The sequence below is a fragment of the Zygotorulaspora mrakii genome, chromosome 1 (genome assembly GCF_013402915.1).
Source record: "Zygotorulaspora mrakii chromosome 1, complete sequence".
In the NCBI taxonomy this organism is placed as follows: Eukaryota; Fungi; Ascomycota; class Saccharomycetes; order Saccharomycetales; family Saccharomycetaceae; genus Zygotorulaspora; species Zygotorulaspora mrakii.
In genome coordinates this window covers 894,434-921,173 of record NC_050719.1, presented here as the reverse complement: position 1 = coordinate 921,173, position 26,740 = coordinate 894,434, and the positions used below count along the sequence as shown (strand labels likewise).

Genomic DNA, 26,740 nt, shown 5'->3' with positions numbered 1-26,740 from the left:
TCAAAAGACTCGCAATGCGGTCACGTAGTACCTAAAAAGAACGTTGTATGTTCTTTAGCTTATATATGATCAATTTTGCTGAATTGATTATCGTCGTTTTCGAGATCATTTTACTCAGCTCTTTCTATTCGTTCGCCTGCCCGGCAGTACTGCGCACGGAAAAATTGGCCGCGTGCCGTGAACAAGGGCTATTTTTAGTTCTCAATTGATGAACTATTACTTGCAGAATGACAGCATTGCATTGTCGGCATGCATTGAAAATATACATAACAATGTCGACGGAATGTATGTAACTCATAAAAGGCAAGCGAAAATCAGTCATGTTTTGTGTTGCTGCTGCAACGCCGCTTAGCTCAACATGCAGTGAAAGTGGATACACTTTCTTAGCGGTGGTTTAGGGCAACCTGTGACCAAGGCAGAATAAATCTTGAGTTGGCAGAGATCTATTGCTGTTCTTGTCAACTCATGGTGTCAATACTTCAAGCTTTTTATAAAAAAGTTTGACCTTTTCATTGGCTCTGATTCTATTAGGGTTGAAGTTTAATACTTGTAAATTATCCCTAGAAACCGCTCTTGAGAGAGCAACGTATACTTGGCCCGCTTCGAAAATGTTTCTTAGATCAACTTTTAGCCTTTGTATTGTTTGTCCTTGCGCCTTGTGTATTGACAAGGCCCAGCATAACATTAGCGGGAGTTGATTTCTCTCAACACCAGCATTGTCACCGGGTATATCCACTGGAAACCTCTCCTGTAACATCAGCTCATGATGAAATCTATCAGGCAGTGCCCATCTAACATAGGGATAGACTGGCGTCTTTGGAGAACATTTAACGGCATGATTTAACAAAGTCCTGATGGTTGCGTGTCTTGACAAAGGTCTTGAGAGAAGATTCTGCTGCAATTCTAATGAATCAGCAACTATCGGATTTGCAATTGCTTCGCTAACAATCCTCATGTCAAGGACAACATCTTCATCTACTTTTCCGCCATAGTGTTCTCTCATTAGCCTCTCCAATCTTTCTGTAATAAAAAAGAGAACTCTACCAAGAGATCCATTGACTAGTTCCGATTCGGGCTTGTTTTTGAGCATCATTACTTGTGCGTCGTTCTTAAGTGTCAGGATCTTTTCGACCATTACGGAAGAATCCAACAAAGACATGTAATGTTTTGGAGCAGCGTCTACACTCTCAAATTGATACGATTTTCCAGGTAGAAAATTCAACTGTCTTGCATTTGACATTTCAACTTCTCTTCTTGTAGCATACAGTTCTGTAGGTGTGATTCCATCTTTGTACTCTATATCTCTTGATAGTCCTTTTATTGTTCGAACCAATTCTGGTGTGACTTCACCAAATCTTATTGAGTTTAGCATGTTCACCAGTTCATCGTCCTGCTGTCTGAAAACTTTTGTCAATAAAATCGTTTTTTGAATACATTTGTGCCACATCTTACTTTCAAAACAAAAAATGGGCAACTTGCTGGGCTCATGCTGATGATCAACACTTTTTTTCACTGGGGGAAGTTGGAAGAAATCACCTGTTAATATCAATTGAATGCCACCGAATGGTTTTTCATTCTTGCGCAATTTCCTTGCGAGAGTTTCCAATTTGTCCAGTAAAGCACCATCAATCATCGATATTTCATCGATAATGAGAACTTTGGTGTTCCTCCAAACAGACATAATCTGATGCTGTTTCTGAATAGCTGTCGCCAACTGATCTACTGTTTTCAATCCGAGTCCTACCCCAGACCACTTATGAAGAGTTATTCCGCCAATCGTCGTGCCTGCTAGACCAGTAGATGCTGTAATCGCAACAGCATCTCTACCGTAAAGTCCTCTCAGCCGCTCGATCAAAGACTTAAGCAATACTGATTTACCTGTGCCTGCAGAGCCAGTATAAAATATGCTAAATTTTCTCTTTACAACCATATCAATAACATTATCTTGTTCTTTAGTCAGTTTAAATGACTCTGTCTTGGACAAGAGATTTGATGACTTCCGTGATATCGGCTTGATCCTTTTGGGGGCCGTTAGCCGGAGGCCTGCAAATGCAGTTGGTGAAGTTGCTCTTTTAGCTGGTCGGGCACTCTCATTGAAACTTAAATTCGGGTTATTTCCGAAGGCTATTTGCTGCCTAGTTGTGGATGGGAAACTGCTGAACTCTTTAGGGGACTCTGAGAGGTCAAAATTATCGAAATGTATCGAGCTATTGCTTTTTTGAAAACTGGGGGTTCTTGTGATTGTAGCTCTTTTAAAATTCTGAATTTGAGGTGCATTCGTCAGCAGGCTGAACTCCTCATCAGGGTCGCACTCATCAAACGATCCTTGGGAATCGAAAAGAGAGCCAGCTTTGCTCACGCAACCTTTTTCTTTCTTGTCCGGTTTCTCCAGATCTATCACTTGCATTACTTCATTGACGTCTGAAACAGCGGCCTGCCTCTTCGTTGCCAATTCAGAACCCTTCTTTGGTTGAAAAAAGTACGAGGAGAGTGTCTTCTGTCGCAATACAGCCGGCTTCTTCTTTGCATGTTTACCATTTGTTTTCGTGTTAATTGATGTCCCCGTGTGAAATACCATTTGCCCTCCGGATATACCACAATTGACTCTGTAATGTGCTTGCTTAAAATCAATTATTAACGAAACTACCTTCTAGACTCGATAAAGCAGCTAGGTTCCTTCTTCTTTAAGATTCTCACGTCTGTATATACCTTTTCATATCTTATTATTACATTAGCTCTTTAGCCGCTGTCCGAAAAAGTAGGTAACTCTTCAAGCTCATCGCGTTCGTCATATCGGACACTTTTTTTTTCTCTTTTTTCAATACCTTTTTTTTTTCACATATTGTTGCATACTTTTAGCACAAATGCTCATTAACATCATCGTATTTGAAAGTGTCATCCTAACTTCTTCTTTAATAGTTGAGTTTGATCCTGTCTGAGTAAAAACTATCTGTTGTGAATCTCGTTTTCTGCTGAGAACATAACAGTTTTTATATTGGCGTTTTTCAAAGATGACGAAACAATTCACTCACACAACAATGGACAGACGTTCCTCTATTGTGTACTCTACAAGTGTTGGAAAAGGTGGTCTTTTCACACCTGCTGATTATATTCCATCGGAGATTGGAAACTCGGCTCTCGAGGAGGAGAGCGATGATGCTGGTGAGGGAACTGCTACAAGAAAAGGAAAAGCACTACATGGAAGGCCGGAAGAATACCAGTCGTTACTGGATGCCAATAATTCCAGGACATTGCAGAGGGAGGCAGAAGTCAACGGAACTGTTACTGAGCATAGTTCCTCTACGGAGGACGGCACTTTGAGTGCCGCATCACTTCCAAAAAAATTGATTGATGAAGAAAGAGATTTACTCATAGACAACCATATACTTCAAGGCCGAGAAACCTTAGACACAACGAGTTCAGCCGCGAATAACTACGGTAGTACGGAGCCGGAAGTAGTCGTCGACACGTGGGAGGAAGCTCTAGAGAATGGCAAAATTATCACAACAACTTACCGGAGAGAAGGTGAGGTTTTGGCATGCAATGCGTTACCTTTAATTTTTACATTTATCTTACAGAACTCTTTGTCTCTAGCATCCATTTTTTCTGTCTCGCATTTAGGTACAAAAGAATTGGGAGGTGTTACTTTGGGTTCTATGACTGCTAATATTACTGGTTTAGCAGCAATCCAGGGTCTTTGTACTTGTTTAGATACACTTTGTTCTCAAGCATATGGTGCAAAAAATTACCATGTGGTTGGTCTTTTTGTTCAAAGATGTGCAGTTATAACAATGCTTGCATTTTTGCCCATAATGTATATCTGGGTTCAATGGTCTGAAACTATTTTGTCGTGGCTAGTTCCTGAGCCTGAGCTCTGTAGATTGGCTGCAAACTATTTGAAAGTTGCAGCATTCGGTGTTCCAGGTTTTGTGCTATTTGAATGTGGAAAAAGATTCTTGCAATGTCAAGGTATATTTCATGCTTCCACAATCGTCCTTTTTGTATGTGCCCCACTAAATGCCCTTATGAATTACTTTCTAGTTTGGGACAAAAGAATTGGTATTGGATATTTAGGAGCACCACTTTCTGTCTCTATAAACTATTGGTTTATGGCAATTGGATTGTTCGTATACACAATATTCACCAAACAAGCTGTTAAGCCACTGAAATGCTGGAATGGTGTTATCAAGCCTCATCAAGTGTTTAGAAACTGGAGAAAAATGATAAATTTGGCATTACCAGGTATATTAATGGTTGAAACTGAATTTTTGGGATTCGAAATTCTGACAATTTTTGCATCACACCTGGGTCCTTCAGCATTGGGGGCTCAATCGATTATTTCAACAATTGCTTCTCTAGCCTATCAAGTTCCGTTTTCTATTTCGGTCTCCACCAGTACTCGTGTTGCAAATTTCATTGGCGCTTCGCTGTATCAGAGCTGTATTAAAACATGTACCCTTTCGTTGCTGTTATCCTTTGCCTGTTCATCCATGAATATGCTGATAATTTTCTTGTTTAGAAAACAAATAGCTGGATTGTTTTCAACGGAGCCTGAAGTAGTTGACCTGGTCACTTCAGCATTACCAATTTTGGCATTTATGCAAATTTTTGATGCATTCAACGCATCTACTGCAGGCTGTTTACGTGGTCAAGGCAGACAAAAAATTGGTGGGTTCATTAACATGTTTGCATTTTATGCGATTGGTATACCAATGGCAGTTCTGCTAACCTTTAACTTCAACTTAGGTGTTGGCGGTCTATGGTATGGAATAACTTGCGCATTGATTGTGATGAGCGTTTGTCAAGGATATGCGGTGTTTCATTGTGATTGGAATGAAATAATTGATGCTGCAAAATCTCGTAACTCTGAAACAGTAAGAGTGTAACTTACAACTTACAACAAATTTTCTGATCTTTCAGATTGTTTTTACTGCATTTTGTAATCTAAAATTATTCTTCATATTTTGTATTATTTAATATACGTACTTCATTTCGCAAGTTTTAATGGCCTAATGAAAAAGGGCAAAATCCTCTGGTAAACATAAAAAATCCAAAATACCCAGATAGAAACAAGGAGCCAAGAATTTAATGGGAGCGTAAATTTATAACTGCAGGTTATTTATTTCATGAAAAAATGCCCTTGTAACTCATCAATATTGCTGTACAACCAAGCTACTGTTTTCTCTCGATCTAATCTATATTTCTCAAAAAATTTTATTGAATCAATAATAGTTCTATTGTGTATGAGTGAAAAATTATTAATTTCAACCAGTAGTGCCTTTCTTCTTTGGAAAGTTCTTATGCTAGGAATTTTATTTACCTGAACTTTGCCGAATTTCTTTTGGAAGCTACGCAACCTTGGCAGGGAAATCGTTATTAGTTGTTCATATAGTTCTGCCACGGTATTGGGAGATTGATCCATCTGCAAATCGGGAATAGGGGATTTTGTGATGCCATTGTCTATTTTTGCATCGCATATTGATCCATCGAAAGCATTGCCAGAGTATAAATCGCTGATGTCGGATGCGTCGTTTTCATTAGATTTTGTACAATGAGTGTTTAAGCGACTTTGCAGATAGCCAGATAATTTTAGATCTATTCTTGGTGCCTCCTGGGTGCGATAGTTGATTAGCATAATTTGATTGTGCGAGGGCTCCTCGTCCTGATTTAATAGAAGAGGGTGTATATGAATGTCGTTTGAAAATCGATTCAATTGACTTCGAAGACTATCTGAGCTTCCATTCAGATAGCTGTTCCTAGTACCATCTGAATTTTCATCATTACAAGTGTTGCCGCTGGTCAGCGACTGCATCTCCCAGGACACATTTTTGTTCCATTTGTGGTCAGTGGTTGAAACGTCATTTGACGACATTCTATTCAAAATCAGTCTCAAGCTAGATAGGTCATTGTATAGTGCTATATGGCGATTTTGAACCATCTCAAACCTTTTTTCAAGTACATGGAAACTTGTTGAATGCACCGAAACCGTGTCGAATTTTTGTTCATTAAATTGTGACGCCGTTTCTCTTAGTGAAATGCATTCTTGAAACAAATCGTCCATTTGAATTTCAAAGAAACTTACAATTTCTTCTAAACTCATATGACTTATTCAGCTAGCTTGTGTAAATACAGCTTGCGAGATAAGTCAACCCAACGTTGACTATCTTTTTTACCTTTGTGTCTTGCAGCGAAAGAAGGAAGTAAGGCAGCGAACACCAAGCGACAACAGTGCAATTTCTCAAACTAAAAAATACAATCAACATGTGAGACATAAATCAATTCAAGAGTAGGGAATCACCCACCTTAGCGCTATGGATGAGTTTTGATAAATTGTCACACTGAGATAAAAATATCTTGTTTATGGCATTCATCTTTGCAAAACCGGAAAAGCGATTGTATCAATTGGCTAAGCCAAGATAGTAAAAGTAATATACATAATAAGTTTACATATGCTATGTTAATTCTTTGCTTTTTTCGATGCTGATGGTTCTTGATCATCAGTACCTTTTCTCTTTGCTGACGCAATTTGTTTTGCAAAAGCTGTTGGCCATTCTTCTGGATCGATAATTTCCATCAAAGATTGATCGAAGGTGGATAATTGAACTTTGATTTTGTCGATTTCAACAATCCCTTGCGGTTCTTCAGTTTCATTTACCTTCGTTACTTCTACGAGTTCGTTGAGAACATCTTGGTTATAGTACAGTGGTAAAACTGGTGACTTGGTCGTCTTGATAAAGATGGAACGAATTTTATATTTGGCGACTAAATCTTTAACAATCATTTCCACATTATCTGCTAATTCCTGAGAATTGAACCATTCGAGACTTCCCAAATGAACATTCATCGTTGTACCTCTTGGTAATCTTATCGGTAACTGCTCATAATATATTTTTTGGAACTGATTGAGTGTTGTTTTTTTAGAAAATTCTTTATCAGAGTGGGTCCTGACCCCTACTGGTGTTGTTTCGACTTTCTCATAAGCCTTTGATCCCAAAAGTTTTGGCAAAGTGGTAATTATGCTATCGTCGGCCAAGATTAGGCTAAATTCGGATACAAGTGCTCTTCTCTTTTCAAAAGCTTTATACTTGGTCTTTAGATCATGGCCGCAAATGATTTCAACATCGGGAAAGTTGAGTTCCTCATTAACAAAGTCATCAACCGAGATTTTGCCGATGTCCGAGTCCTTCAGAATCAATAGAACCTTAAAATCTTTGGTAGAAGTTACACTTGCTTCTTTCCAAGGCTTGAAGATCGAATGCTTGATTTTGAGTAGCTTGATTTTGAAATTTTTCCTGGACTCAGTGAATGATCTGTTGTTGACTACTATAAGTTGAACATCTTTTTCCTCAACGTCATCACCTAACAAGGATTCTTTGGCATTTTCCTGCTTTGTAGTGGTGTACTTGTTCAATTGCTCTACCGAATGCAGAATTCTTGCTCGAGGTACAGGTCCCAAATCCTTCGACTTTGCCAAGATAGGTTTGACCGCTTTGACTGGTTTACTCTTCTTGGTTGGAGTTCCAACGGGAGTTCCGTTGGAGGTAGCCTTTGCAGTGGCTTTTGAAGTGGCGTTCGCCGTCGTTTTCGGAGACGCTTTCGAGTTACTTCTTGGTGTTCCCTTTGGAGTGGCCTTTTGAGGAGTACCTCTTGGGGTAGATTTCTGAGACCCTGAGCGTGATTTCTTGGCCATGTTAGAATCTGTTGCTATACAATTCTTGAACACTTGTTTAAATATCTTATTTGATGATGTGATGAAATGAGATGCGATGAGATGAGCTTGAAATTTTTCACCTAGCAGCGATTTCTGAAAAATTTTAGGTAGCGTAACAAGTGACTCGCACGAGCAAGCATTTGACAGATTTAATGTATCAAGAGCAGTACAAACAACCCAAGAATGGTCAAGAGAGGGTGATTATTTGGTTCAAAGAGCTTCTGGAAGCATTCGAGAGGTAGTAAAGGAAAACAGCCAAAAATGGGTAAGAGAAAGAAGTCAACGAGAACACCAGCCAAAAAATTGGTGCTAAAGCTGGATACAAAGTTCAACTGTCTCTTCTGTAATCACGAGAAATCAGTATCGTGCACACTGGATAAGAAAAACTGTATAGGATCGCTGCAGTGTAAAATTTGTGGTCAATCGTTTCAAACAAGGATCAATGCACTATCTCAACCAGTGGATGTGTATAGCGATTGGTTTGATGCCGTGGAGGAAGTGAATACTGGCCGTGGAAGCGAAAGTGATGATGACGACGACGATAGTGCGAGTGATTATGAAAGCGACTCCGATGATGCAGACGCCGTAAGGCAGGAAACTCTGGATAGCGACGAAGAAGAAATCGATGACGATGACAGAATAGGGCACAAGAGAACCGGAAGAGCCGTTGTCGATAGTGACGACGAGGACTAGGGAGTGAATCAGGGTGGCTATTTTTGATTTATTCGAAATAATGAATATTTACTTTGTGTTTTCTTTTTTATCTCAGAGTCGTATAAATAATAATATATAAATAACAATAGGCATGAATTTTTAATACGTGGTCGGAAGAAGGATCATAATAGAATATACAACTCAGTGAGCAGCTGGTGCATCGAACAATTCTTCCTTCAATGGGATACCCAACTCCTCTCTGACATCTTTCAATTCGTCCAAGTATGCGTTATATTGCCCATCGTTTTCCACCTTGTATTTCAATGCTTCGAACACTCTGATGGCAGTTGGCAAATCGTTCACTCTTCTTGCTGCTCTGAGAGCCTTTTCAACAACGACCGGAGCTGGAACCAAATCGTATGAGAAACAGTTGTTCAAGACTCTTTGAACTTCAAAAAGATCGTATGCCTCATCAAATTCCTTCTCGTATCTCGCGGTAAATTCTTCGAAGGTCTCATCTTCATGCTCTGAGGAGTACTTTCTGATTTGTGCAAACGATGTCAGTCTCGCACTGACAACTGGGCTACTACGCACACTTGTTCTCAACGCATTTCTGGAAATGATCGATGGGGTTACACTTCTAAACAATGTTCTGGATAGCATTTTTGTCACCGGCAACAATTCGCTGATCTTCTAAATTCAGTTGATGCCCTGTTGGATCATCCACATCTTCATTATAAGGCTTTACTTCAAGCATTTACCAAACTATCCGATAAAATTTCAGCCCTTTTTGGCGGGCGGGTAACATATGAGAAAAAATAAGGCTATGTGATTGGTTCGTTGATTAGGACTATGAGTTGATATATTACCTAGAGACGATTATAAAGCTACTCGAGGTCATCATCAGAGTCGTCGAAGATGGATTTTGGTGGCATAGAGGTGGGCTGATAGGTGCCCATGTCTGCGTCGCGGTAGGTCTTGCGTAAGACCTCTTGCGAGGTCTCGTCTGCACATGGAAATACAGTTATGTTAGCGACACTACTGTTCAAGATTGTCACAGGGCCTTGGTTGCTCTGATCCCGACTAACAGGAGGGGTGGATTCCGAGGGTGATTGCTCACATCGAGAGTAGTCGAATTCGGGTGGGGGCGAACTGGGGGGCGAAACAAGAAACATTTTTTGGGCCTTTGGAACCTTTAGATAGTCTGTAGATTCGTTGGTGTCTAGTGGTGAGTAAGCTCTGCATAATGAATGCTGCATGGGTACGGACATGACTTGTTGTGATACTTGCAGATTGGGTGATACTATGAGAACTCTTTTGAACTTTCTCAACACGATGAGTTGCATGGGGTGTTGCGCCGTGATCTCGATTCTTCGCAGTATGTGCTCCAGCAGCCAGCTTTGCAAGTACTCTAGCAGGTCTAGCACATTTTCGTCTTTCGAGGTTATGATAATAGTATTGGTTACGGCGTTCATCGCCGTCAGAATATTTTATTATGTACATACACTTGTATCAACATTTTTATATGTGCTGTGAATTTTTCATTTCGGGTGTCCTTTACAGATGAACATCCTGGCCTGTTGAAAAACTACACAACATGTAAAAATTTAATCCAGAGATCAGTAGCCATAGTGCCGCGGATGCTATAGTAGTGAGTAAACTGTTACTCATGTCTTTGTAGAGTACCGCCTCGTCTTGGCAGGTATTTTCGTATGTTTCGAGTAGTGATTCTTGTAGAGGTTCTCGCGGTGGTTTCTGGACTGACTCATCGTCAACAGATTGTCTCTCAGTTGCTTCATCCAGGGGCATATCTGTTAATTCGATACGTTCACGGGGATGGAGTCTTACTCTCATTATTTTTTTGCTGCTTGTGAAGTAAAGTAATGGCGCTGAGACGAATGGTAGTAAAAGTGACAAGACGACTTGAGATGCGTTTAGCGCACCGCTCAATCCGTTGCGTCCAGCCACTAGCACTAGGATCAAGCACGGTGTGATAGCAACACCTCGAGTGAGACTTCTTCTAATGCTGGGAGATATGGTCCAATTCAGAAAACCTTCACTCACTATTTGTCCACTCAAGGTGCATACGATACCTGCACTTTGACCTGAGAAGAGTAGCGCAAGTACAAATATTGTACCAGCACTCTTTGATAATGAGGTGCATAAAAGGTTGTAGATGGAGAAAAGATCCGCCTCCTGGCTTCCGTCACTTGGTGAATTGCCGTAAAGAGCAGCACCAGAGACTATTAGAATAGAGCAGTTGACAAAAAGTGCCACGGTAAAAAGTGAAACAAGTAGTTCTGCCACCGTATAATGCAAGGTATCATCAATTGCGTTGATGGAAGGCTTATAGTCCTCGTGATTATTGGCAATATCATCCTCCGTTGGTCGATATAGACCATTTTTTATGTCAAAATCTCTCAATCTTGGTTGTACAACACCAGACCCTAAATATAAAGAATGAGGCATGACAGTTGCACCTAGAATAGCTAGAGTTAAGTACAATCCATCACCTTCGAAAACTGCTCGACTTGGCAAAAATCCACTGAAAAGGTCTTTGGCAGATCCTAGATCCGCATACACCAATTCGATGGCAAAACATATTACTGTCGCTACGACCAACGCCGAAACGAACATTTCAAACCATCGAATTACTCTAAGCGATCCATTTGATTTATATGCCATCAAAACAACCAATACGTCCACCACAGTAAGCACAACTCCCAGAGCCAAGGGAATGCCAAACAAAATGTTCAATGATATCGCGGTCCCTATGACTTCTGCTAAATCGGTAGCAATGATGGCTATCTCTGCTAGGATATAAAGCGCAATGTTCAAACCATGTGGTAGATGCACTCGACAGTTTTGCGCCAAGTCTAATCCCGTCACAGCTCCCAATTTGGCACATAAACATTGCCAAAAGCCAGCCATAAAATTAGAAACCAAAACACTAAATAATAGCTTGTAACGGTGAGCAGATCCAGCGGCCACCGCTGTACTGTAGTTTCCCGGGTCCATGTAAGAGACACTTACCATCAACCCGGGCCCAATAAATTTAGCATACTTGCGAAGCACACGCACTACTGTATTGTATGTCACAGTCTTACTCCGCCTTAGAGGCCGTGAATGCGAGCCACTAGTCTCTTCACTTCGAAGCGGTTCAAATTCTTGAACTGCCATGTGTACTGGTTACTTTGTATGGCCCAACTTTAAAACTTTGGGAGGGTAAAAGGCCAAACAAAGCTTGTCAATCAGTGTCCTTTATAGATCTCAGATGATGAATACGTCTCTTCCACGCAAGAGCCTTGTGCTTCTTGGTAGTTATAACGTCTTGTTTAATGCGCACCCGCCTAGAAGGTTCAATTCGCGTGCGCGCAGGCTGTTTATTTCTCAAGTAATAATGTTTTTTTATTATTTATAGCTAGGAATTAATAAATGGGTAAATAAGTGAATGTGTATTGTCTACATCCATATGAATCCAAACAGCTGGGACGTATTTGGCAGCCAATTTTAGGTTACTATAGTCACAGAGTTGATGCGTTGTGACACAGAATGTACCTGGCCGTAGTTTGCGAATTGCAAGGTACAAACGCCAAATGCAGCCCGCAATCCTTGAAGTAGCATTTGCCGAGCATAGAGCAAATATGACGGCACATATAAGGTGAAACCACGGCTGGCACAAGTTTTCAGGGTACTTTAAGCCTCTGCTCGATCGTGGGCGTGCCAGTGAACTGCGCGAGGCTCATCGTGACAGAATCGTGCAAAACGCAGGAATCAACCAATTTAGTCTTGATTACGGATTCCCTGTTCACCATCTTTGAATGCTGTAGGCTTGGAGAAGTGCCACCGCGTACCCGCATTCAGACAACCTCAACAAAGGTTTACCATCAAACGTTAACGGGTACTGAATATGCTTGAATGACCGGCTGTGGCCATCCATCAAGACACAATTTTTATTCTTCACAAAAACGTGCGAGCGATGCTGATTATAACGGTGTATCCATTTTTAGTGCTAACTACGCACCATGGATGATGAAATACTGCCAGAAAAAAAGATTGTAGGTTGTTATTCATATTAAATACAACTAAAGTACTCTATCAAAATTTGCTCAGTAATCTCGAAGCTTTTCTGAGCTCTCTCCTTACCACGGATTCTAAAAGAGGCAACCATTGAACGAGTTATATATCTATCGGCATGGGTTGCGCATTCTGCAGGCTATGCAGGCTATGCAGCAAAAATCTATCTAATTTAACTCGTCCTTATTTTCTATTTGATGGGAGAAAGCGATATGAAACAACTTTTTACACCAAACATCACGTCTTGAGAATGCTGGCATTTTGTTATTCATCAAGCACGTTTGGTAAGAGCTCAAGCGTTCATGGCGCTGTTTATTTGATCCACAATAGGTCTAATAATATCCTTCTTGTTAGGAACCATATGGCCACCTGGATGCTCATATTCTTGAACCTGTTCTGGGTCCTGTGTCCAAGCGTCCTTGTAGATTTGGGCAAGATACTTGGCTCTTACAGCTGGTACAGCCTGATCAGAGGCACCATAGATGAAGATAACCCTGGTCTTACTATCTTTCTTTGGTGTGAAACCAGATTGGAATTTTTCAGCAATTCTTAGCTGACCCGGTTTAGATGGATCTGGTTCGGTAAATGAGTAACTCGATATCAAGACACTGACTTTGAACTCTGGGTGCTCAGGATTCAATTCAGTGATTTTATTAGTTACAATAGACGCCAAAGCCGCGCCTTGTGAGAATCCAACGATACCGTCATATGGTCCGTTTTGTTTGATATAATCACTGACGTATTTGATAGAATCAGAAAGATCAAGTTCGGAAGACACGTCACTATGGTAGAACCACGCCTTGTTGACCTGTGCGTCCAACGCTTGCTGCCACTTTTCATCGTCCATTTCAAATGGAAGGTCTTTTCTGTCAAGGACCACTGGACCATCCAAATAGTCACATTCGACATTAGATTTCTTTAACAGCTTTCTTATACCGCTAGATTTTTCTGAGAAAACCTTGGCATTTTGCAAAAACCCATGTAAAAATAGCAATCTTGGGGCTGTAACGGTCATATTGAGAAGTCAATTGCAATTGCAGTGTTAATTAAGTCTCTTTTTATTATAATAATAAAATAAATATCATTGAATAGTCCGCTCTTTCGGGCTTTTATATATACACAATAAAATTTTTTACTTTTTTTTCACTTTGATTAACATGATATATATGCATAAAAAACTCTCAGCATGATTCGATTGGCCTAATCATCCCAAGCGTAGGGCGATTTGGATCTTAAATAAGCACCATATTTGCTAAAGAGAAAAGGTACTGGTATCATTGTAATTGCAACCATGGCTAAGAGGAATCCTGCCCAATTTATGCCCATGCCTTGATACATTTGCAATCCAAACAGGGGAAAAACAGCACTCATGGTGCTTCTAACGAATGAATTACATGCCATTGCTGTAGCTGCGAATCTTCGATAGGCGTCAACAGTGTAATTAAAAACACCAACAAACACAAAAAAGACACCTGCCCCGAACACCGCACTTCCAATTAAAGGTGCAATCCAGTGGACTGAGGGATAACAAGTCCAAGCAAATATCATGAGTCCCGCTGGTGTTAAAAACGCACCGTAAAATAAGGCCTCGAATCTCATCTCTGGGGTACGTTGACCGTTATTTGCTATAACTTTTCTTTCATATCTCTTTTGAAATATAATGCTAGCTGGAGAAACAATGATCATACCGATCATCAGACCCAAATACGATAGACCAGTTTCGAAAACTGTGAAATTGTACAACGTGGGGAAAATGTATGGAAATGCGACAAAGTACAGATAAATAATTGCAAGCACTAGACCAGTATAGAAGCAAAGTACTGCCATCATTTTGTCCCGGAATAAAAGGCCAAATGGTTTTCGAACTGATGTCAGTACAAGTTTTGCAACGCTGGCATTCTTCCTCGTGACTTCCATAGGTGCGAAGAACCTTTCGTTTCCTGTTTCCCTTCTCAATCTCTTTGCCTTTTCGATAAGCAATAAAGGTGCATAAGTTTCAGGTACCGTGAAGATGATTAAAAGCAGAGTTACAGCACATGAAATCAGCAAGACAATAAATGACCATCTGTAATCGTCATGTGCGAATGCGCCAGCAATAATAGGTGCTAATGATGGCCCAAAAAATACCGAGAGTGTATAGATCGTCATTGGAATCCCTACCTCATCCTTGCTGAATATATCACTTATAGCTCCACCAGCAACGCTAAGTAAGGCTGACCCAAAAAAACCCGACAAGAATCGGCCAAAGAAAACGCCTTCGATAGTCGTGGACCATATTACTAAACACTGCCACACGATACTTAGCGACAAAGAAAATATGAAGGTGAGTCTCCTTCCGGCTAGCTCACTAAGTGGCCCTAGTAATAGAGGACCAACGCCTAGTCCAAATATGTAGAACGAAATTCCAAGGACTGCAACCTCTCTTGAGATATGGAATTTCGCCATGAACTTTTCAGCCACCAGCGCCCAACATGACGAAATCATGGTTATATTGAGAGAAGCAGCAGTAATCGAAATCGATATGTAGTACTTCCGCACCTTCGATATTCGTCTTGCCACATTTTCAGGGTCATCTAAGGTGTCATCAAATCTCACTTCGTAATCCTTCTCGTCAACTCGCATCTGCGAAGCAAGCGTATTCATTCGTTCAAGGTCATCTTCATCAGGCATTAGCGAGTATGCTCTTTCTATCTCTGCATCCCTCCTATTATCGCACTGGGCAGATGAATTCCTAGATGTATTGCTGTTTTGTTCTGATGAGATCTCAACTGGAGTCTCATGTTTCGAAGACTTTTCACCCATTCTGACCGGTAAACGTTTCACTTGTAATGCCACCCTAGGTTGCAGAAGCAGCAACAGCCAAGAAACTCGACAATGATGGCGAATTGACTTTCAGTTTTAATAGTATTTGAATTTACTTTTTTTTCCTTTTTTCAGTATGTACTTCGAATCCATGAATGTTACAAAGTGAGTCAACTGGTAACACCGTCCCTTACCTGCAGCACAGCAAGCAAGGAATCAACCTAAACAGTATCTGTATTCTCCAAATGAACCAAGAAATTCATACGAGATACCGAGATCGAGATAGAAAGAGGATACCAAGTGCCCCAGGGTGTTTCTTTCACGGCTTTAAGCTATTTTTTTCTTGGCAAAACTGAGCTTTCTGCGTTGAAAATTTGATCAAGATCTTAATTTAAATCCGTCGAACTGCGATAAGGAGTGACACAAGAACAAAGAGAAACAAACCGCCTGCAAGACGTGTCCTCTCTTGAATTGCTGCTTTGCGAAATAACTTGCAAGTATAATTCATTAGAATGCTCGGTGGGTTGCTCACGAGAACGTGGATCAGAAACGGCGCAAAGCGGACTTGTATCTCTTTGAGATCGGTGACCAGTCTAGTGACTGCACCAAGACCCCAATCCATCGCATCCCGTGACCATATTCGCAGTTTTAATCCGCGCTCCGAACATTGTGTCCAACTGTCCTCTTTGCGGTTGGCCAGAACCTACTTCAAACAATCCTGTCGTAAATGCCAAGCTATGGCAGAAAGAAAAACGTATGTATAAGAAACTCGCTCGAAATACCATGCTCTCCCTGATGCAAGTTGAACATCAAGTCTCTAAAACTGGTTTCTCACCTTCCCGTTCTCCTGCAAGACGATGGATATAACTGCACGGCATCGCACGATGAATTGCACAAGACAGACAGACAAGCGGCAAACAAAACTCTAGACCTCCCACTCCAAGATACAAGGGTGATGCAATCAGGTTTGCTGGGTCCAATTGCTGCTGCGATAGCCATTGAACTAATGGTAATACCGTTGTAGTAGGTAGCTAACAGTTACATTGTAAATACTCATTACCCGCACAGGCCCTTTTTTTAAGGGTGTTACGTCGCTGTTTCCTTTAGAAGTATAAATAAGGTGGCAAAAAAGAGTTTTTGTGTCAAAAGTCGTCAGATTTAGAGAAATAAAAGGTAAGGGAGACGATTGGGGAGACCGCTGACAATACCTTGAACTAGTGTTGTAGGTCAATTCGTGTTTTACTTACTATACTAAGCTTTTTTTTGCATAAAACTAACACACAACTATTACATTATCATGTCTAGTGCGGCACCATCTGATAAACGTGAAGTTTTACCAAGTAACGTAACTCCATTGCATTATGATTTGGAAGTAGAGCCCAATTTTGAAACTTTCAAGTTTGACGGATCTGTCAAGATTGATTTGAAAGTCAATGAAAAAGACGTCGATACCGTTCAATTGAACTTGATCGATATTGAGATCCATTCTGCCAAGATTGGCTCCGCGGACGCCGAGGTTTCTTTCGACAAGGAAAATCAAATTGCAGAGTTCAAGTTTGCTGAGGGCACGTTGTCCCAAGAGAACGTTAGACTTGATATCGTGTTCACTGGTATTTTGAACGATAACATGGCGGGATTTTACAGAGCGAAGTATGAGGACAAGTTGACCGGTGAAACTAAATATATGGCAACAACACAAATGGAACCAACAGATGCAAGAAGGGCATTCCCCTGTTTTGACGAGCCAAATCTAAAGGCGACTTTTGATGTGACATTAATTTCAAATGATTCCTTGACTCATTTATCTAATATGGATGTTAAAACTGAAAGTGTCAAGGATGGTAAAAAAATTACAAAATTTAATACAACTCCAAAAATGTCCACATACCTGGTTGCATTCATTGTTGCAGAATTGAAGTTCGTGGAAAACAAAGATTTCCGTATACCCGTTAGAGTTTATGCTACCCCAGGAAATGAAAAAGACGGTCAATATGCAGCCGATTTGACTGCGAAGACATTAGCATTTTTTGAGAAATCTTTCGGGATCAAATATCCCCTACCAAAAATGGATAATGTTGCCGTTCATGAATTCTCTGCTGGAGCCATGGAAAATTGGGGCCTAGTGACCTATAGAGTCGTTGATCTTCTACTAGATGAAGAAAACTCAACGTTAGATCGTATCCAAAGAGTCGCAGAAGTTGTGCAACATGAATTAGCTCATCAATGGTTTGGTAACTTAGTTACCATGGACTGGTGGGAAGGTTTGTGGTTAAATGAAGGTTTTGCAACATGGATGTCATGGTACTCTTGTAATGCATTTCAGCCAGAATGGAAAGTTTGGGAGCAATATGTTACCGATACTTTGCAACATGCTTTAGCATTAGATTCTTTGAGATCATCTCATCCAATTGAAGTTCCAGTCAAAAGAGCCGATGAAATTAACCAAATTTTTGATGCAATTTCTTATTCAAAAGGTGCATCATTATTAAGAATGATTTCAAAATGGTTAGGTGAGGATACTTTTGTTAAAGGTGTTTCGGAGTATCTGAATAAGTTTAAATATGGTAATGCAAAGACTGAAGATCTTTGGGATTCATTGTCAAAGGCCTCCGGTAAAGATGTTCGTAAAGTCATGGATATTTGGACTAAAAAAGTTGGTTATCCTGTCATTACTGTTACTGAAAATGGTAATGAGATCACTTTCAAACAAAATCGTTATTTATCAACCGGTGATGTGAAGGATGATGAGGATAAGACATTATATCCAGTATTCTTAGCATTAGCTTCTAAGGATGGTATCGATAGTTCTTTGGTACTTGACGAAAGAGAAAAAACTATTCAACTAAAAGATTCAAGATTTTTCAAAGTTAACGGGGCTCAGTCAGGAATATACATCACATCCTATTCAGATGACAGATGGGCTAAATTTGGTGAACAATCGAATTTATTGAGTGTTGAAGATCGTACTGGTTTGGTTGCTGATGTTAAAGCATTATCTGCTTCTGGTTATACTTCAACAACAAATTTCTTACAATTAATTTCAAAATGGAATAAAGAGGAATCTTTTGTTGTTTGGGATCAAATTGTCAATAGTATATCATCATTGAAATCTACTTGGGTTTTTGAACCACAAGACGTTAAAGATGCTTTGGATAATTTTACAAGAGAGTTGGTCAGTAAGAAAGCTCATTCATTGGGTTGGGAGTTTAATGCCAGCGATTCCTTTGCCACTCAACGCCTGAAAGTTACCATGTTTGGTACAGCAGCAGGTGCGAAAGATCCAAAAGTTGAAAAAGTTGCATTAGATATGTTTGAAAAATATATTTCTGGTAATAAAAAAGCAATTCCAGCTTTGATTAAACCTATCGTTTTTAATATCGTTGCAAGAAGGGGTGGTGTTGAAAACTATGAAAAGATTTTCAATATTTACAACAACCCAATATCAAACGATGAAAAATTAGCTGCATTAAGAACATTAGGTAGGTTTAAAGAATCTGAGCTTTTGGAAAGAACCTTAGGTTATCTTTTCGATGGAACTGTGTTGAACCAAGACATTTATATCCCGATGCAAGGTATGAGGGCTCACAAAGAAGGTATTGAAGCTCTATGGAAATGGGTGCAAACAAATTGGGATGAAATCGCCAAGAGATTGCCACCTGGTTTATCTATGTTAGGATCTGTTGTCGTTATTAGTACGTCTGGATTCACTTCACTAAAAGCTGTTGAAGAAGTTAAAGCCTTCTTTGAGAAAAAATCCACTAAGGGTTTCGATCAAAGTCTTGCCCAATCTCTAGATACCATCACTTCTAAGGCTCAATGGATTAACAGAGATCGTGAAATTGTTGAAAAGTACCTGGAAGATAATGGCTACTTCGAATAAGCTCAGGGCTCTGCTTTCTTTTTCAATGCTGAAAAAAATGAGAAAATTGTAAATATTTTAATTTACTGAAGATCGTAATGAAATAAGAACAGGATTACTCATAATCTACTTAACTGTTAAGAAAAATTCTTGTCTTGTCTTATTTTTTATTATTGTTTTTTTTTTACTTTCCTATGAATCTTTCTTCATGGCGCGAGGTGGTTTAATAGATGATATACAGACATGTTCATTTTACTACCTTGGTTTCGCACATGGCATTACAATAAATGAAGATAGACAAGTGAGAAGGTTTTAATAAACTAGGCAGAGAAATATAATGGATATAGATTTTCTTTCAGTAGAACAATTTCTTTGCGATTTGGCAGTCCATAAGGTTGGATCATTGATTAAATCAAAAGCGGGCACACAACAAAATTATGATTTAAAGACAGGTTCAAGAGCTGTAGATATTGTGACGAAGATCGATAGACAGGTAGAAGACATCATTAAGTCTGAAATTTCTAGCAAATATCCAGATTGCGGATTTATTGGCGAAGAAAGCTATGTGAAAGGTGACCCAAGGCCAGATAATAAAGCATTCTTTTGTGTTGATCCAATTGATGGAACTACTAACTTTGTTCATGATTTCCCGTTTTCATGTACCTCTTTAGCTTTATGTGTTGATATGATTCCTGTGGTAGGCGTTATCTATAATCCACATCTTGACCTGCTGATATCGGCTTCTAAAGGTTCTGGTGTGAGAGTTAATGGAGAAAAATACGATTACGGAAAGAAAATTGAATCTATGGGCCCATTGCTGTTAAACAAGTCTATAGTTGCATTGCAACCTGGTTCCGCAAGAGAGGGAGACAATTTCAAAACAAAGATGGCTACGTACGAGAACTTACTATCTTGTGATGGGGGTTTTGTTCATGGCTTCAGGAATCTTGGATCTTCTGCAATGTCGCTAGCTTACATTGCTCTAGGATATTTGGATAGCTACTGGGATGGTGGCTGTTACATTTGGGATGTTGCAGCCGGTGTTTGCATTGTTAATGAAACTGGTGGTCGTTTAGTTGGAGCGAATCCTGATGAGTGGAACATTGATATCGATAATAGAGCCTATCTCGTTGTTAGAGGTACGGAACCTTCTGCTGAGGATGAGCAAGAAACTTATATAAAGGAATTCTGGAAAAGTGTCAAAGGCCATTTGAAGTACGACTGAGTAAGAATCTGCCTTTATGCAATTTGAAAATAAATAAACGAATAAATTGGAAAGGCTATTTATAGATGTATAGGCAACCGTCTTTCCCCCAAAGACCAAATATTCCGACCATTGGCATCCAACCTTCACCACCACTAAATTTAGCAGAGAGTTTCATTGCGGCTTCAAGACGATCGTGATCCAGCGGCTTTCCAATTGTGAACCCTCTCACACATAGCATTCCTTGTCTTTTGGTAACATCCAACTCAGGATTCTCATCAGTCTTTACCAACTTACCTTCCAAATTTGTTGAAATTGCACCGCAGCATAAGAAATCAGAATCAACAGAACTTGGTAAAACTCTGTAATCGTAAAAGCTTGTTTGAAATAGAGGCCCCATCACAACATATGGACAGTAAAGTTCTACAACTACTCTACTACCAAGTTGTGCTCTTATAGAATTCAATTTCTCGCTTGTAAGTAGCTCTCGTGATAATGCGGCGAATGAGGGCTGTCTTGTGGGGATTCTTTCCGGGAATGAAGACACTAACTGGGTATTTTGTATATGTTCTGCCACAAACACACATCTTAGCTCATCCAAAGCAGCAAATGGAGACTGACCGGAGTTTGTGAATACACCTTCGCTAAGTAAAGCGGTGGCCCATGCAAACCTTAATTTCCGCCATAGTGAACAATTTCTTGTCTTGATCTCATCCAAAATATGGCTCAGGAATTTGGGCTCACAAAATAACAATGTCGAACCTCGAAGATTTTTCAATTCTGCTCCCGGTTCACTTACGAACGAAAGACAACCACCATGAAGAAGAACCGCCAGTGCCTTATGCCAAAAATGAATACTCAAATCGACGTCTCCCAATCTTCCAGCAACGGCCAATGAATCCACACATGTTAACTGGTGACCAGAGGGGAATCCCTGAATAAATGACGCGATCCCGCTCACCAAACAACCTTGAGTAAAACTTGTTGTTGCATTCCAAGATGATGTGGCATATACTGCTATTTTAGTGTCATCAGAATTATCCTCCGCAGGTGTATACTGAAATGATGCGTTTATGACGTAGCCTTGCAAGATAGAATCCCAAGACTGAACGTGATCGGGAACATCGATATCATCTTTCATAGGTTCACATACTATAACCAGCTTATACCATTTTTCGCTGCCATTTAGCATCTTGTAAGCACTCCATGAGCTAATAAGTAGCACATCCATATCCTCAAATTTCTGACGAGGGATTGATGCTAGGAAATGGGGTTTCAATGAACCCTTGACAGAGCCAATCATTGCCGCAATAGACATTACAAATCCTTGCAAGCTGGACTGTGGAACAGCAATACCCACATTTCTATACTGGTCGCATAGTTGCAACAAGTGACTTGCCATACCATTTACCTCTTTCAAATTGACCGATTCAGCACCATTCTTAAAGGTAATGGTATTATTCCCAGCCAACTCCATAATTGCCTTCCAAACGTCTGCGAAGTTGCCATTTCTAATCTTATATTTCAAAGACAGACTCAACCCAGTGATTAATGGGAATCCAAGCGGAACCAAAAAGTTTCTATAGTGTGCGGTTTCATTTTCTTTCCGGACACTTGAAATGTTGGCTTGCTGATTATAAGCAACTGATGTGAAATCTCTTTTGCTGCTAATGTAAAATTTATGGAACAACCAATTGACACCAAATACCCCTATGAATGTGGTAAATATTAGCTTCAGCATATACATGTAATCCATCTTCCACAACTAGACTTCAGTAGATATGCTGCGGTTGTGTAGAGGAGTAGTTGATTCTATGTCTCGTTGATTTTTATATATTCATATTCTTGTGACGTCTTTAAACGAGATCTCGCAGATGATAATAAACACAAAGAGAATAGATGCGATGCCCAGTGGTTTGCAGTTTAATTAAATAAATAACCAATATATATGTGGATCATCCACACAGTATTAACAACATTGACAACGTCAATGACGCCAGTCACTTCAGACACTAAGAGAATCAACGTAATAATTAAAATATCTTCCTTCCGGAAGGACGAAAGCTGCTTGAATATTTATGACATTTGTCATGCACTGTTTTAAAGTGGTTTCTCAGAAGATTCCGTCATGCCCAATATTATGTAGATCAGTGCTTTCGATTTATGTGACTTTCAACACCTTGATTCTCTCACGCGTTTTTGATAATATTTCAATATCATATATGATGAAAGATAAAAGAAGCAGCATAAAGGCAGCAAGCCGCAGTATCGCATCATGACAGTTGACAAAACCACTTTGTCATCCATTGTTGCTTTACCATCTGCATTGGCCAAGTATGAGCAGCACATTACAGTTTTTTCCTTGCCACATCCATCGAATACTTCTTCAAAGCAACGCGTTAGGCTTATGTTAGGATCAAATGGTCAGCTTTTCGAACTTAGATCTCATGTATTTAGCAAAAGCTGCAAATATAATGCAAAGTCTGATTTGGCAGATGACAAATACCACTACACTACCGATGACCAGCCAATAAAATCCGTGTTTTTAACGAATAAAGAAGACAGAAGTGACAGCTATGTGATTGAAAGCGGCTGCTTTCAATTTGCAGCGAAGTATGATTTAACCTTCAATCTTATCGGATACTACCATAGGAACAGCATCGTCGCTGAAGAACGAGATTATACAAGAGGCACGACTGAACCGCAAACCTGCGGCCAGCCTGCTGCACACCCCCCATGTCTCACCGCAAGAGACTATCACGATTTACTAGTTGACAGCCATGACCCTGCGTGGTCAGGCGTACCTTTGGAAACCTTACAAAGTCATTTATCAAACATCGCCGAGCCAATTGAAGAGGCTGGTGAAATTTTCTACAAGATAACCAGCAATAAGATCACCGCATATCTGATCCTGAAAGTCCAGAAAATCTTAGCTAGACTTCCGAAGAGTCTACCAATGCCGAATAACCTACCACAAGAGCTTTCGGAGGCACTGAAGGTCGTCATGAGCGTGAACCTGCTCATATCTTTGATTCCCAAAGCTGCCTACAGTAATCTTGTGCATTTTTCGCCAGAACAACAATCCGTGGATAGTATTCAATTAAACATCTCTAAAGCTTTCGATACGTACCATAACCACCAAAAATCAAAGTTGATTTCAGAGAAAGAACAAGAATTACAATTAAATGCGGCAATGACAGTAGGACTTTCGGTAAATTCTGCGAAGCAGCCAAAGAAGAAAGTGGTCAAAAAATCAGCCATTAATAAAAAAGTAAATGTTGCATCAGGTAAGGGATCAATTGATGGATTTTTTAAGAAGTCGAAGCAATCCAAAATATAAATAAAATAATCAAATTAATTTTTTTTAACTTTTGAAGCGATCATTAGTTTATTACAGTCATTGTAATTTAGTCACAGTGGTCATCATTGAAAACGACCAGATTTAAGCACTGAAAAATTGTAATTGCCGGTCAAGTTGAGTAGATGCATCTCTGTAAGGCCTGTCGAATATAACCGCGAGGTCTAGCAATTGACTTTCATAATGGCTAAGGATATCCAGATATCTGCTTCTGAATCAAAGTTCATCTTGGAGGCGTTGAGGCAAAATTATAGACTGGATGGACGATCCTTTGATCAATTTAGAAATGTTGATATTAGTTTCGGTAAAGAGTACGGCGATGTTACCGTGGTTATGGGAGGAACGAAGGTACAGTGTAGAATCAGCTCCTCTATTACTCACCCTTACGAAGATAGACCATTCGAGGGACTCTTTTTAATCTCGACAGAGTCATCACCAATGGCAGGACCGCAATTTGAAAACGGAAACAACACCGGAGACGAAGAGGTACTTTGTGCAAGAATTATCGAGAAAGCAGTCAGAAGGTCCGGTGCGCTGGATATCGAAGGCCTATGTATCGTGGCAGGAAGTAAGTGCTGGGCTATTAGAGCGGATGTTCATTTCTTGGACTGTGACGGTGGCTTTATAGATGCTTCATGTATTGCTGTGATGACGGCGCTACTACACTACAAAAAGCCCGATATCACGGTGCTTGGTGACAGAATTACCGTACATCCAGTTGACGAAAGAGAACCGGTTTCGTTGGGCATTTTACATATACCAATTTGTGTTACCTTTTCATTTTTCAATCCGCAGGATACGGAAGAGAATATCAAAGGTGATTCCAATGCTGAAATTGCAATTATAGATGCAACTTTGAGAGAAGAGTTACTCAGAGATGGTACGCTTACGGTGACTCTAAACAAAAACCGTGAAGTTGTTCAAGTTTCGAAAGCTGGTGGATTGCCAATGGATGCACTTTCCTTAATGGAAAATTGCCATAAGGCCTACACTATTGCAGAAAAAACTACTGACCAGATCCTAGAGGAATTGAAGAAAGATGAAAAAAAACGAAACAAGTATGCTGAAATCTTAAGTTCTGAGAACAATCGCGAATCCTAAGTTTTCGAGCAACAAAAAAAGAGGAAAGGGAATTCTTATGAACTATTGTACCATAAATATGCATAATTAGGACTAATCTAAAAAATTTAGCACTTTGATGTATTTTGCAGTGCCATATAGTCCAAGCTCAGCTCCCTTGAGCGAATATGGCCTGCGCTAACGTGAATTAGGTCTGTAGTATTCTTGGCGAGCTCCTCATCAGCCATTGAGTATCTTGTTCGATTATCAGATTTCACAATATCACCATTGTCGTTTAATTGCAAAAGCTTATCAGAGTTCAAAGGTTTTAGGTACATATTTCTGTTTTCTCCCGCTAAATTCAATATTGGGTATAGGTTGGAGCTGTCCAATACTGCTGCTGATAAACCCTCTGCATTGCTACTGCAGTCACTCTCTTTATTCTTTGCCGATATGCCGCTCCTAACATACAAGATAATAGCCACAATAAGCCCTTCAAGGATAAGACTAATAAGCAGTCCCATTATCAAATATTGTATACTCTCCAGCAGAATCATCCATTGATCATGTCGCTCTTCTCTCTCTATAGCCTCGTTAATATTGTTTTCGTCGTAATATAATTCGTTATTGTCAATGCTGGGCAGAAGTTTTGGTACCATTTTCTGAGCAAGTACCTCAATACTTTCTTTGCTTTACTTTGAAAGTATAACTATATCTATAGACTAATATCACATATGCTGAGAGCAGATTAAGTCAATTGCATATTCTCCGTCGTCGCTGAGACTTTGTGTCACAAAAACTTGCATGTCCGATATTAAAAAAGTCGGTAAGACTTGTTGCATCAATCGAGGGATGTTTCCTATCATAATAATTAACTAGATCTTCATGCTTTTCCAAGTTGGACGTTAACGGACAACAGCAATCCGTGAAGTTCTTTGTGAGTTTTGTGTCACTTGAGATCATAAGAGAAAAGAGATGTCTGATATCTCTCAGAGACCACAACGTAACGGCTATAGTGCTATCACCTACAGCCCGGTGAAAATCAAACGGTCAATCACCTTCGAGAGCCATCTTTTTGATGTCTGAAAGCTTAATGCCGTTTGTTTGTACTATGTTTTCAAGGTATGTCCGTTAGCTGACGTATAAATATCTGACAAAAACAAAGCCAAGGTTGTTCAATCAAAAGGATCACCATGAGACTTGTGAGATTGCAAGTGCGTAAACCGTCTCGGATACTTGTCAATGCCCTCTATTGAAGTAGATTTATGCTTATTTGACCTTGATGGTACCATCATCAATACCACCATTGCAGCTGAAAGTGCCTGGAAACGATTATGCCATACTCATAGAGTAGACCCACAAGAATTGTTTAAACATTCCCATGGCTCTAGGACGGAGGATATGTTCAAGAAGTTTTTTCCACTGCTAGATAATAGAGACGGCAAAGCCGTGAAAGAATTCGAACTGTCGTTAGGTGCAGATTATTTGGATACTGTTCGAGTGGTTCCGGGAGCTGAAAGTTTATTACTGAGCTTGGATGTAGACACCTCGACAAAAGCCAAAATTGTTGATCGGAAATGGGCCATCATTACATCCGGATCGCCATACTTGGCATTTTCATGGTTTGATACGCTGCTAAAGAAAGTGGGCAAACCAAATGTCTTTATCACAGGGTTTGACGTTAAACGTGGAAAGCCAGATCCAGAAGGGTACTTTGCGGCCAAAGTTGAGCTCTGCAAAATTCATGGCCTAGATCTTAAGACATCCAGAACTGTCGTTTTTGAGGACGCACCGGTTGGAATAAAAGCTGGAAAAGCCATTGGGTCTCTTGTTATTGGCATCACTACAACATACCCAAAGGACGTTTTGTTTGAAGCTGGGGCCGACTATGTGGTTGAGGATTTGTCTGCGGTCACAGTTACAAGAAACGACAACATTCACGGTATTACGATCGATATTGAAAAGGCCATGTCAAGATAAAAGCAACCACGTATATACATTTCTATTTACATGATA

At 40.0% G+C, this 26,740-nt stretch overlaps 17 protein-coding genes across 17 annotated transcripts; 7 read left to right on the top strand and 10 right to left on the bottom strand.

Moving 5' to 3' along the window:
• Positions 1-463: 463 nt before the first annotated feature.
• RRM3 (DNA helicase) lies at positions 464-2,578 on the bottom strand (the record flags this gene model as incomplete). The annotated part of the gene is made up of 1 exon (XM_037286358.1): positions 464-2,578. One exon carries the CDS (start codon positions 2,576-2,578, stop codon positions 464-466), a length of 2,115 nt encoding a protein of 704 aa, XP_037142253.1.
• Positions 2,579-3,011: 433 nt separating this feature from the next.
• ERC1 (Erc1p) lies at positions 3,012-4,886 on the top strand (the record flags this gene model as incomplete). The annotated part of the gene is made up of 1 exon (XM_037286357.1): positions 3,012-4,886. One exon carries the CDS (start codon positions 3,012-3,014, stop codon positions 4,884-4,886), a length of 1,875 nt encoding a protein of 624 aa, XP_037142252.1.
• A 233-nt stretch (positions 4,887-5,119) lies between these two features.
• On the bottom strand, positions 5,120-6,100 carry HG535_0A04630 (uncharacterized protein; the record flags this gene model as incomplete). Its single annotated transcript, XM_037286356.1, has 1 exon — positions 5,120-6,100. The coding sequence occupies one exon, from the start codon at positions 6,098-6,100 to the stop codon at positions 5,120-5,122; it is 981 nt and encodes a 326-aa protein (XP_037142251.1).
• Positions 6,101-6,457: 357 nt separating this feature from the next.
• Positions 6,458-7,690, bottom strand: CIC1 (Cic1p; the record flags this gene model as incomplete). Its single annotated transcript, XM_037286355.1, has 1 exon — positions 6,458-7,690. The coding sequence occupies one exon, from the start codon at positions 7,688-7,690 to the stop codon at positions 6,458-6,460; it is 1,233 nt and encodes a 410-aa protein (XP_037142250.1).
• Positions 7,691-7,972: 282 nt separating this feature from the next.
• Positions 7,973-8,404, top strand: ELF1 (Elf1p; the record flags this gene model as incomplete). The annotated part of the gene is made up of 1 exon (XM_037286354.1): positions 7,973-8,404. One exon carries the CDS (start codon positions 7,973-7,975, stop codon positions 8,402-8,404), a length of 432 nt encoding a protein of 143 aa, XP_037142249.1.
• Positions 8,405-8,566: 162 nt separating this feature from the next.
• Positions 8,567-9,028, bottom strand: COX6 (cytochrome c oxidase subunit VI; the record flags this gene model as incomplete). Its single annotated transcript, XM_037286353.1, has 1 exon — positions 8,567-9,028. The coding sequence occupies one exon, from the start codon at positions 9,026-9,028 to the stop codon at positions 8,567-8,569; it is 462 nt and encodes a 153-aa protein (XP_037142248.1).
• A 224-nt stretch (positions 9,029-9,252) lies between these two features.
• Positions 9,253-9,840, bottom strand: RCN1 (Rcn1p; the record flags this gene model as incomplete). Its single annotated transcript, XM_037286352.1, has 1 exon — positions 9,253-9,840. The coding sequence occupies one exon, from the start codon at positions 9,838-9,840 to the stop codon at positions 9,253-9,255; it is 588 nt and encodes a 195-aa protein (XP_037142247.1).
• An 82-nt stretch (positions 9,841-9,922) lies between these two features.
• Positions 9,923-11,545, bottom strand: SMF2 (divalent metal ion transporter SMF2; the record flags this gene model as incomplete). Its single annotated transcript, XM_037286351.1, has 1 exon — positions 9,923-11,545. The coding sequence occupies one exon, from the start codon at positions 11,543-11,545 to the stop codon at positions 9,923-9,925; it is 1,623 nt and encodes a 540-aa protein (XP_037142246.1).
• Positions 11,546-12,734: 1,189 nt separating this feature from the next.
• On the bottom strand, positions 12,735-13,457 carry FSH1 (putative serine hydrolase; the record flags this gene model as incomplete). The annotated part of the gene is made up of 1 exon (XM_037286350.1): positions 12,735-13,457. One exon carries the CDS (start codon positions 13,455-13,457, stop codon positions 12,735-12,737), a length of 723 nt encoding a protein of 240 aa, XP_037142245.1.
• A 185-nt stretch (positions 13,458-13,642) lies between these two features.
• YHK8 (Yhk8p) lies at positions 13,643-15,244 on the bottom strand (the record flags this gene model as incomplete). The annotated part of the gene is made up of 1 exon (XM_037286349.1): positions 13,643-15,244. One exon carries the CDS (start codon positions 15,242-15,244, stop codon positions 13,643-13,645), a length of 1,602 nt encoding a protein of 533 aa, XP_037142244.1.
• Positions 15,245-16,541: 1,297 nt separating this feature from the next.
• On the top strand, positions 16,542-19,124 carry AAP1 (arginine/alanine aminopeptidase; the record flags this gene model as incomplete). Its single annotated transcript, XM_037286348.1, has 1 exon — positions 16,542-19,124. One exon carries the CDS (start codon positions 16,542-16,544, stop codon positions 19,122-19,124), a length of 2,583 nt encoding a protein of 860 aa, XP_037142243.1.
• A 316-nt stretch (positions 19,125-19,440) lies between these two features.
• On the top strand, positions 19,441-20,328 carry INM1 (inositol monophosphate 1-phosphatase INM1; the record flags this gene model as incomplete). The annotated part of the gene is made up of 1 exon (XM_037286347.1): positions 19,441-20,328. One exon carries the CDS (start codon positions 19,441-19,443, stop codon positions 20,326-20,328), a length of 888 nt encoding a protein of 295 aa, XP_037142242.1.
• A 55-nt stretch (positions 20,329-20,383) lies between these two features.
• DDE1 (Dde1p) lies at positions 20,384-22,063 on the bottom strand (the record flags this gene model as incomplete). The annotated part of the gene is made up of 1 exon (XM_037286346.1): positions 20,384-22,063. The coding sequence occupies one exon, from the start codon at positions 22,061-22,063 to the stop codon at positions 20,384-20,386; it is 1,680 nt and encodes a 559-aa protein (XP_037142241.1).
• A 519-nt stretch (positions 22,064-22,582) lies between these two features.
• On the top strand, positions 22,583-23,647 carry RNH202 (Rnh202p; the record flags this gene model as incomplete). The annotated part of the gene is made up of 1 exon (XM_037286345.1): positions 22,583-23,647. The coding sequence occupies one exon, from the start codon at positions 22,583-22,585 to the stop codon at positions 23,645-23,647; it is 1,065 nt and encodes a 354-aa protein (XP_037142240.1).
• Positions 23,648-23,848: 201 nt separating this feature from the next.
• On the top strand, positions 23,849-24,766 carry RRP45 (exosome non-catalytic core subunit RRP45; the record flags this gene model as incomplete). The annotated part of the gene is made up of 1 exon (XM_037286344.1): positions 23,849-24,766. The coding sequence occupies one exon, from the start codon at positions 23,849-23,851 to the stop codon at positions 24,764-24,766; it is 918 nt and encodes a 305-aa protein (XP_037142239.1).
• Positions 24,767-24,852: 86 nt separating this feature from the next.
• HG535_0A04500 (uncharacterized protein) lies at positions 24,853-25,383 on the bottom strand (the record flags this gene model as incomplete). Its single annotated transcript, XM_037286343.1, has 1 exon — positions 24,853-25,383. One exon carries the CDS (start codon positions 25,381-25,383, stop codon positions 24,853-24,855), a length of 531 nt encoding a protein of 176 aa, XP_037142238.1.
• A 583-nt stretch (positions 25,384-25,966) lies between these two features.
• Positions 25,967-26,704, top strand: HG535_0A04490 (HAD family hydrolase; the record flags this gene model as incomplete). Its single annotated transcript, XM_037286342.1, has 1 exon — positions 25,967-26,704. The coding sequence occupies one exon, from the start codon at positions 25,967-25,969 to the stop codon at positions 26,702-26,704; it is 738 nt and encodes a 245-aa protein (XP_037142237.1).
• Positions 26,705-26,740: the final 36 nt, after the last annotated feature.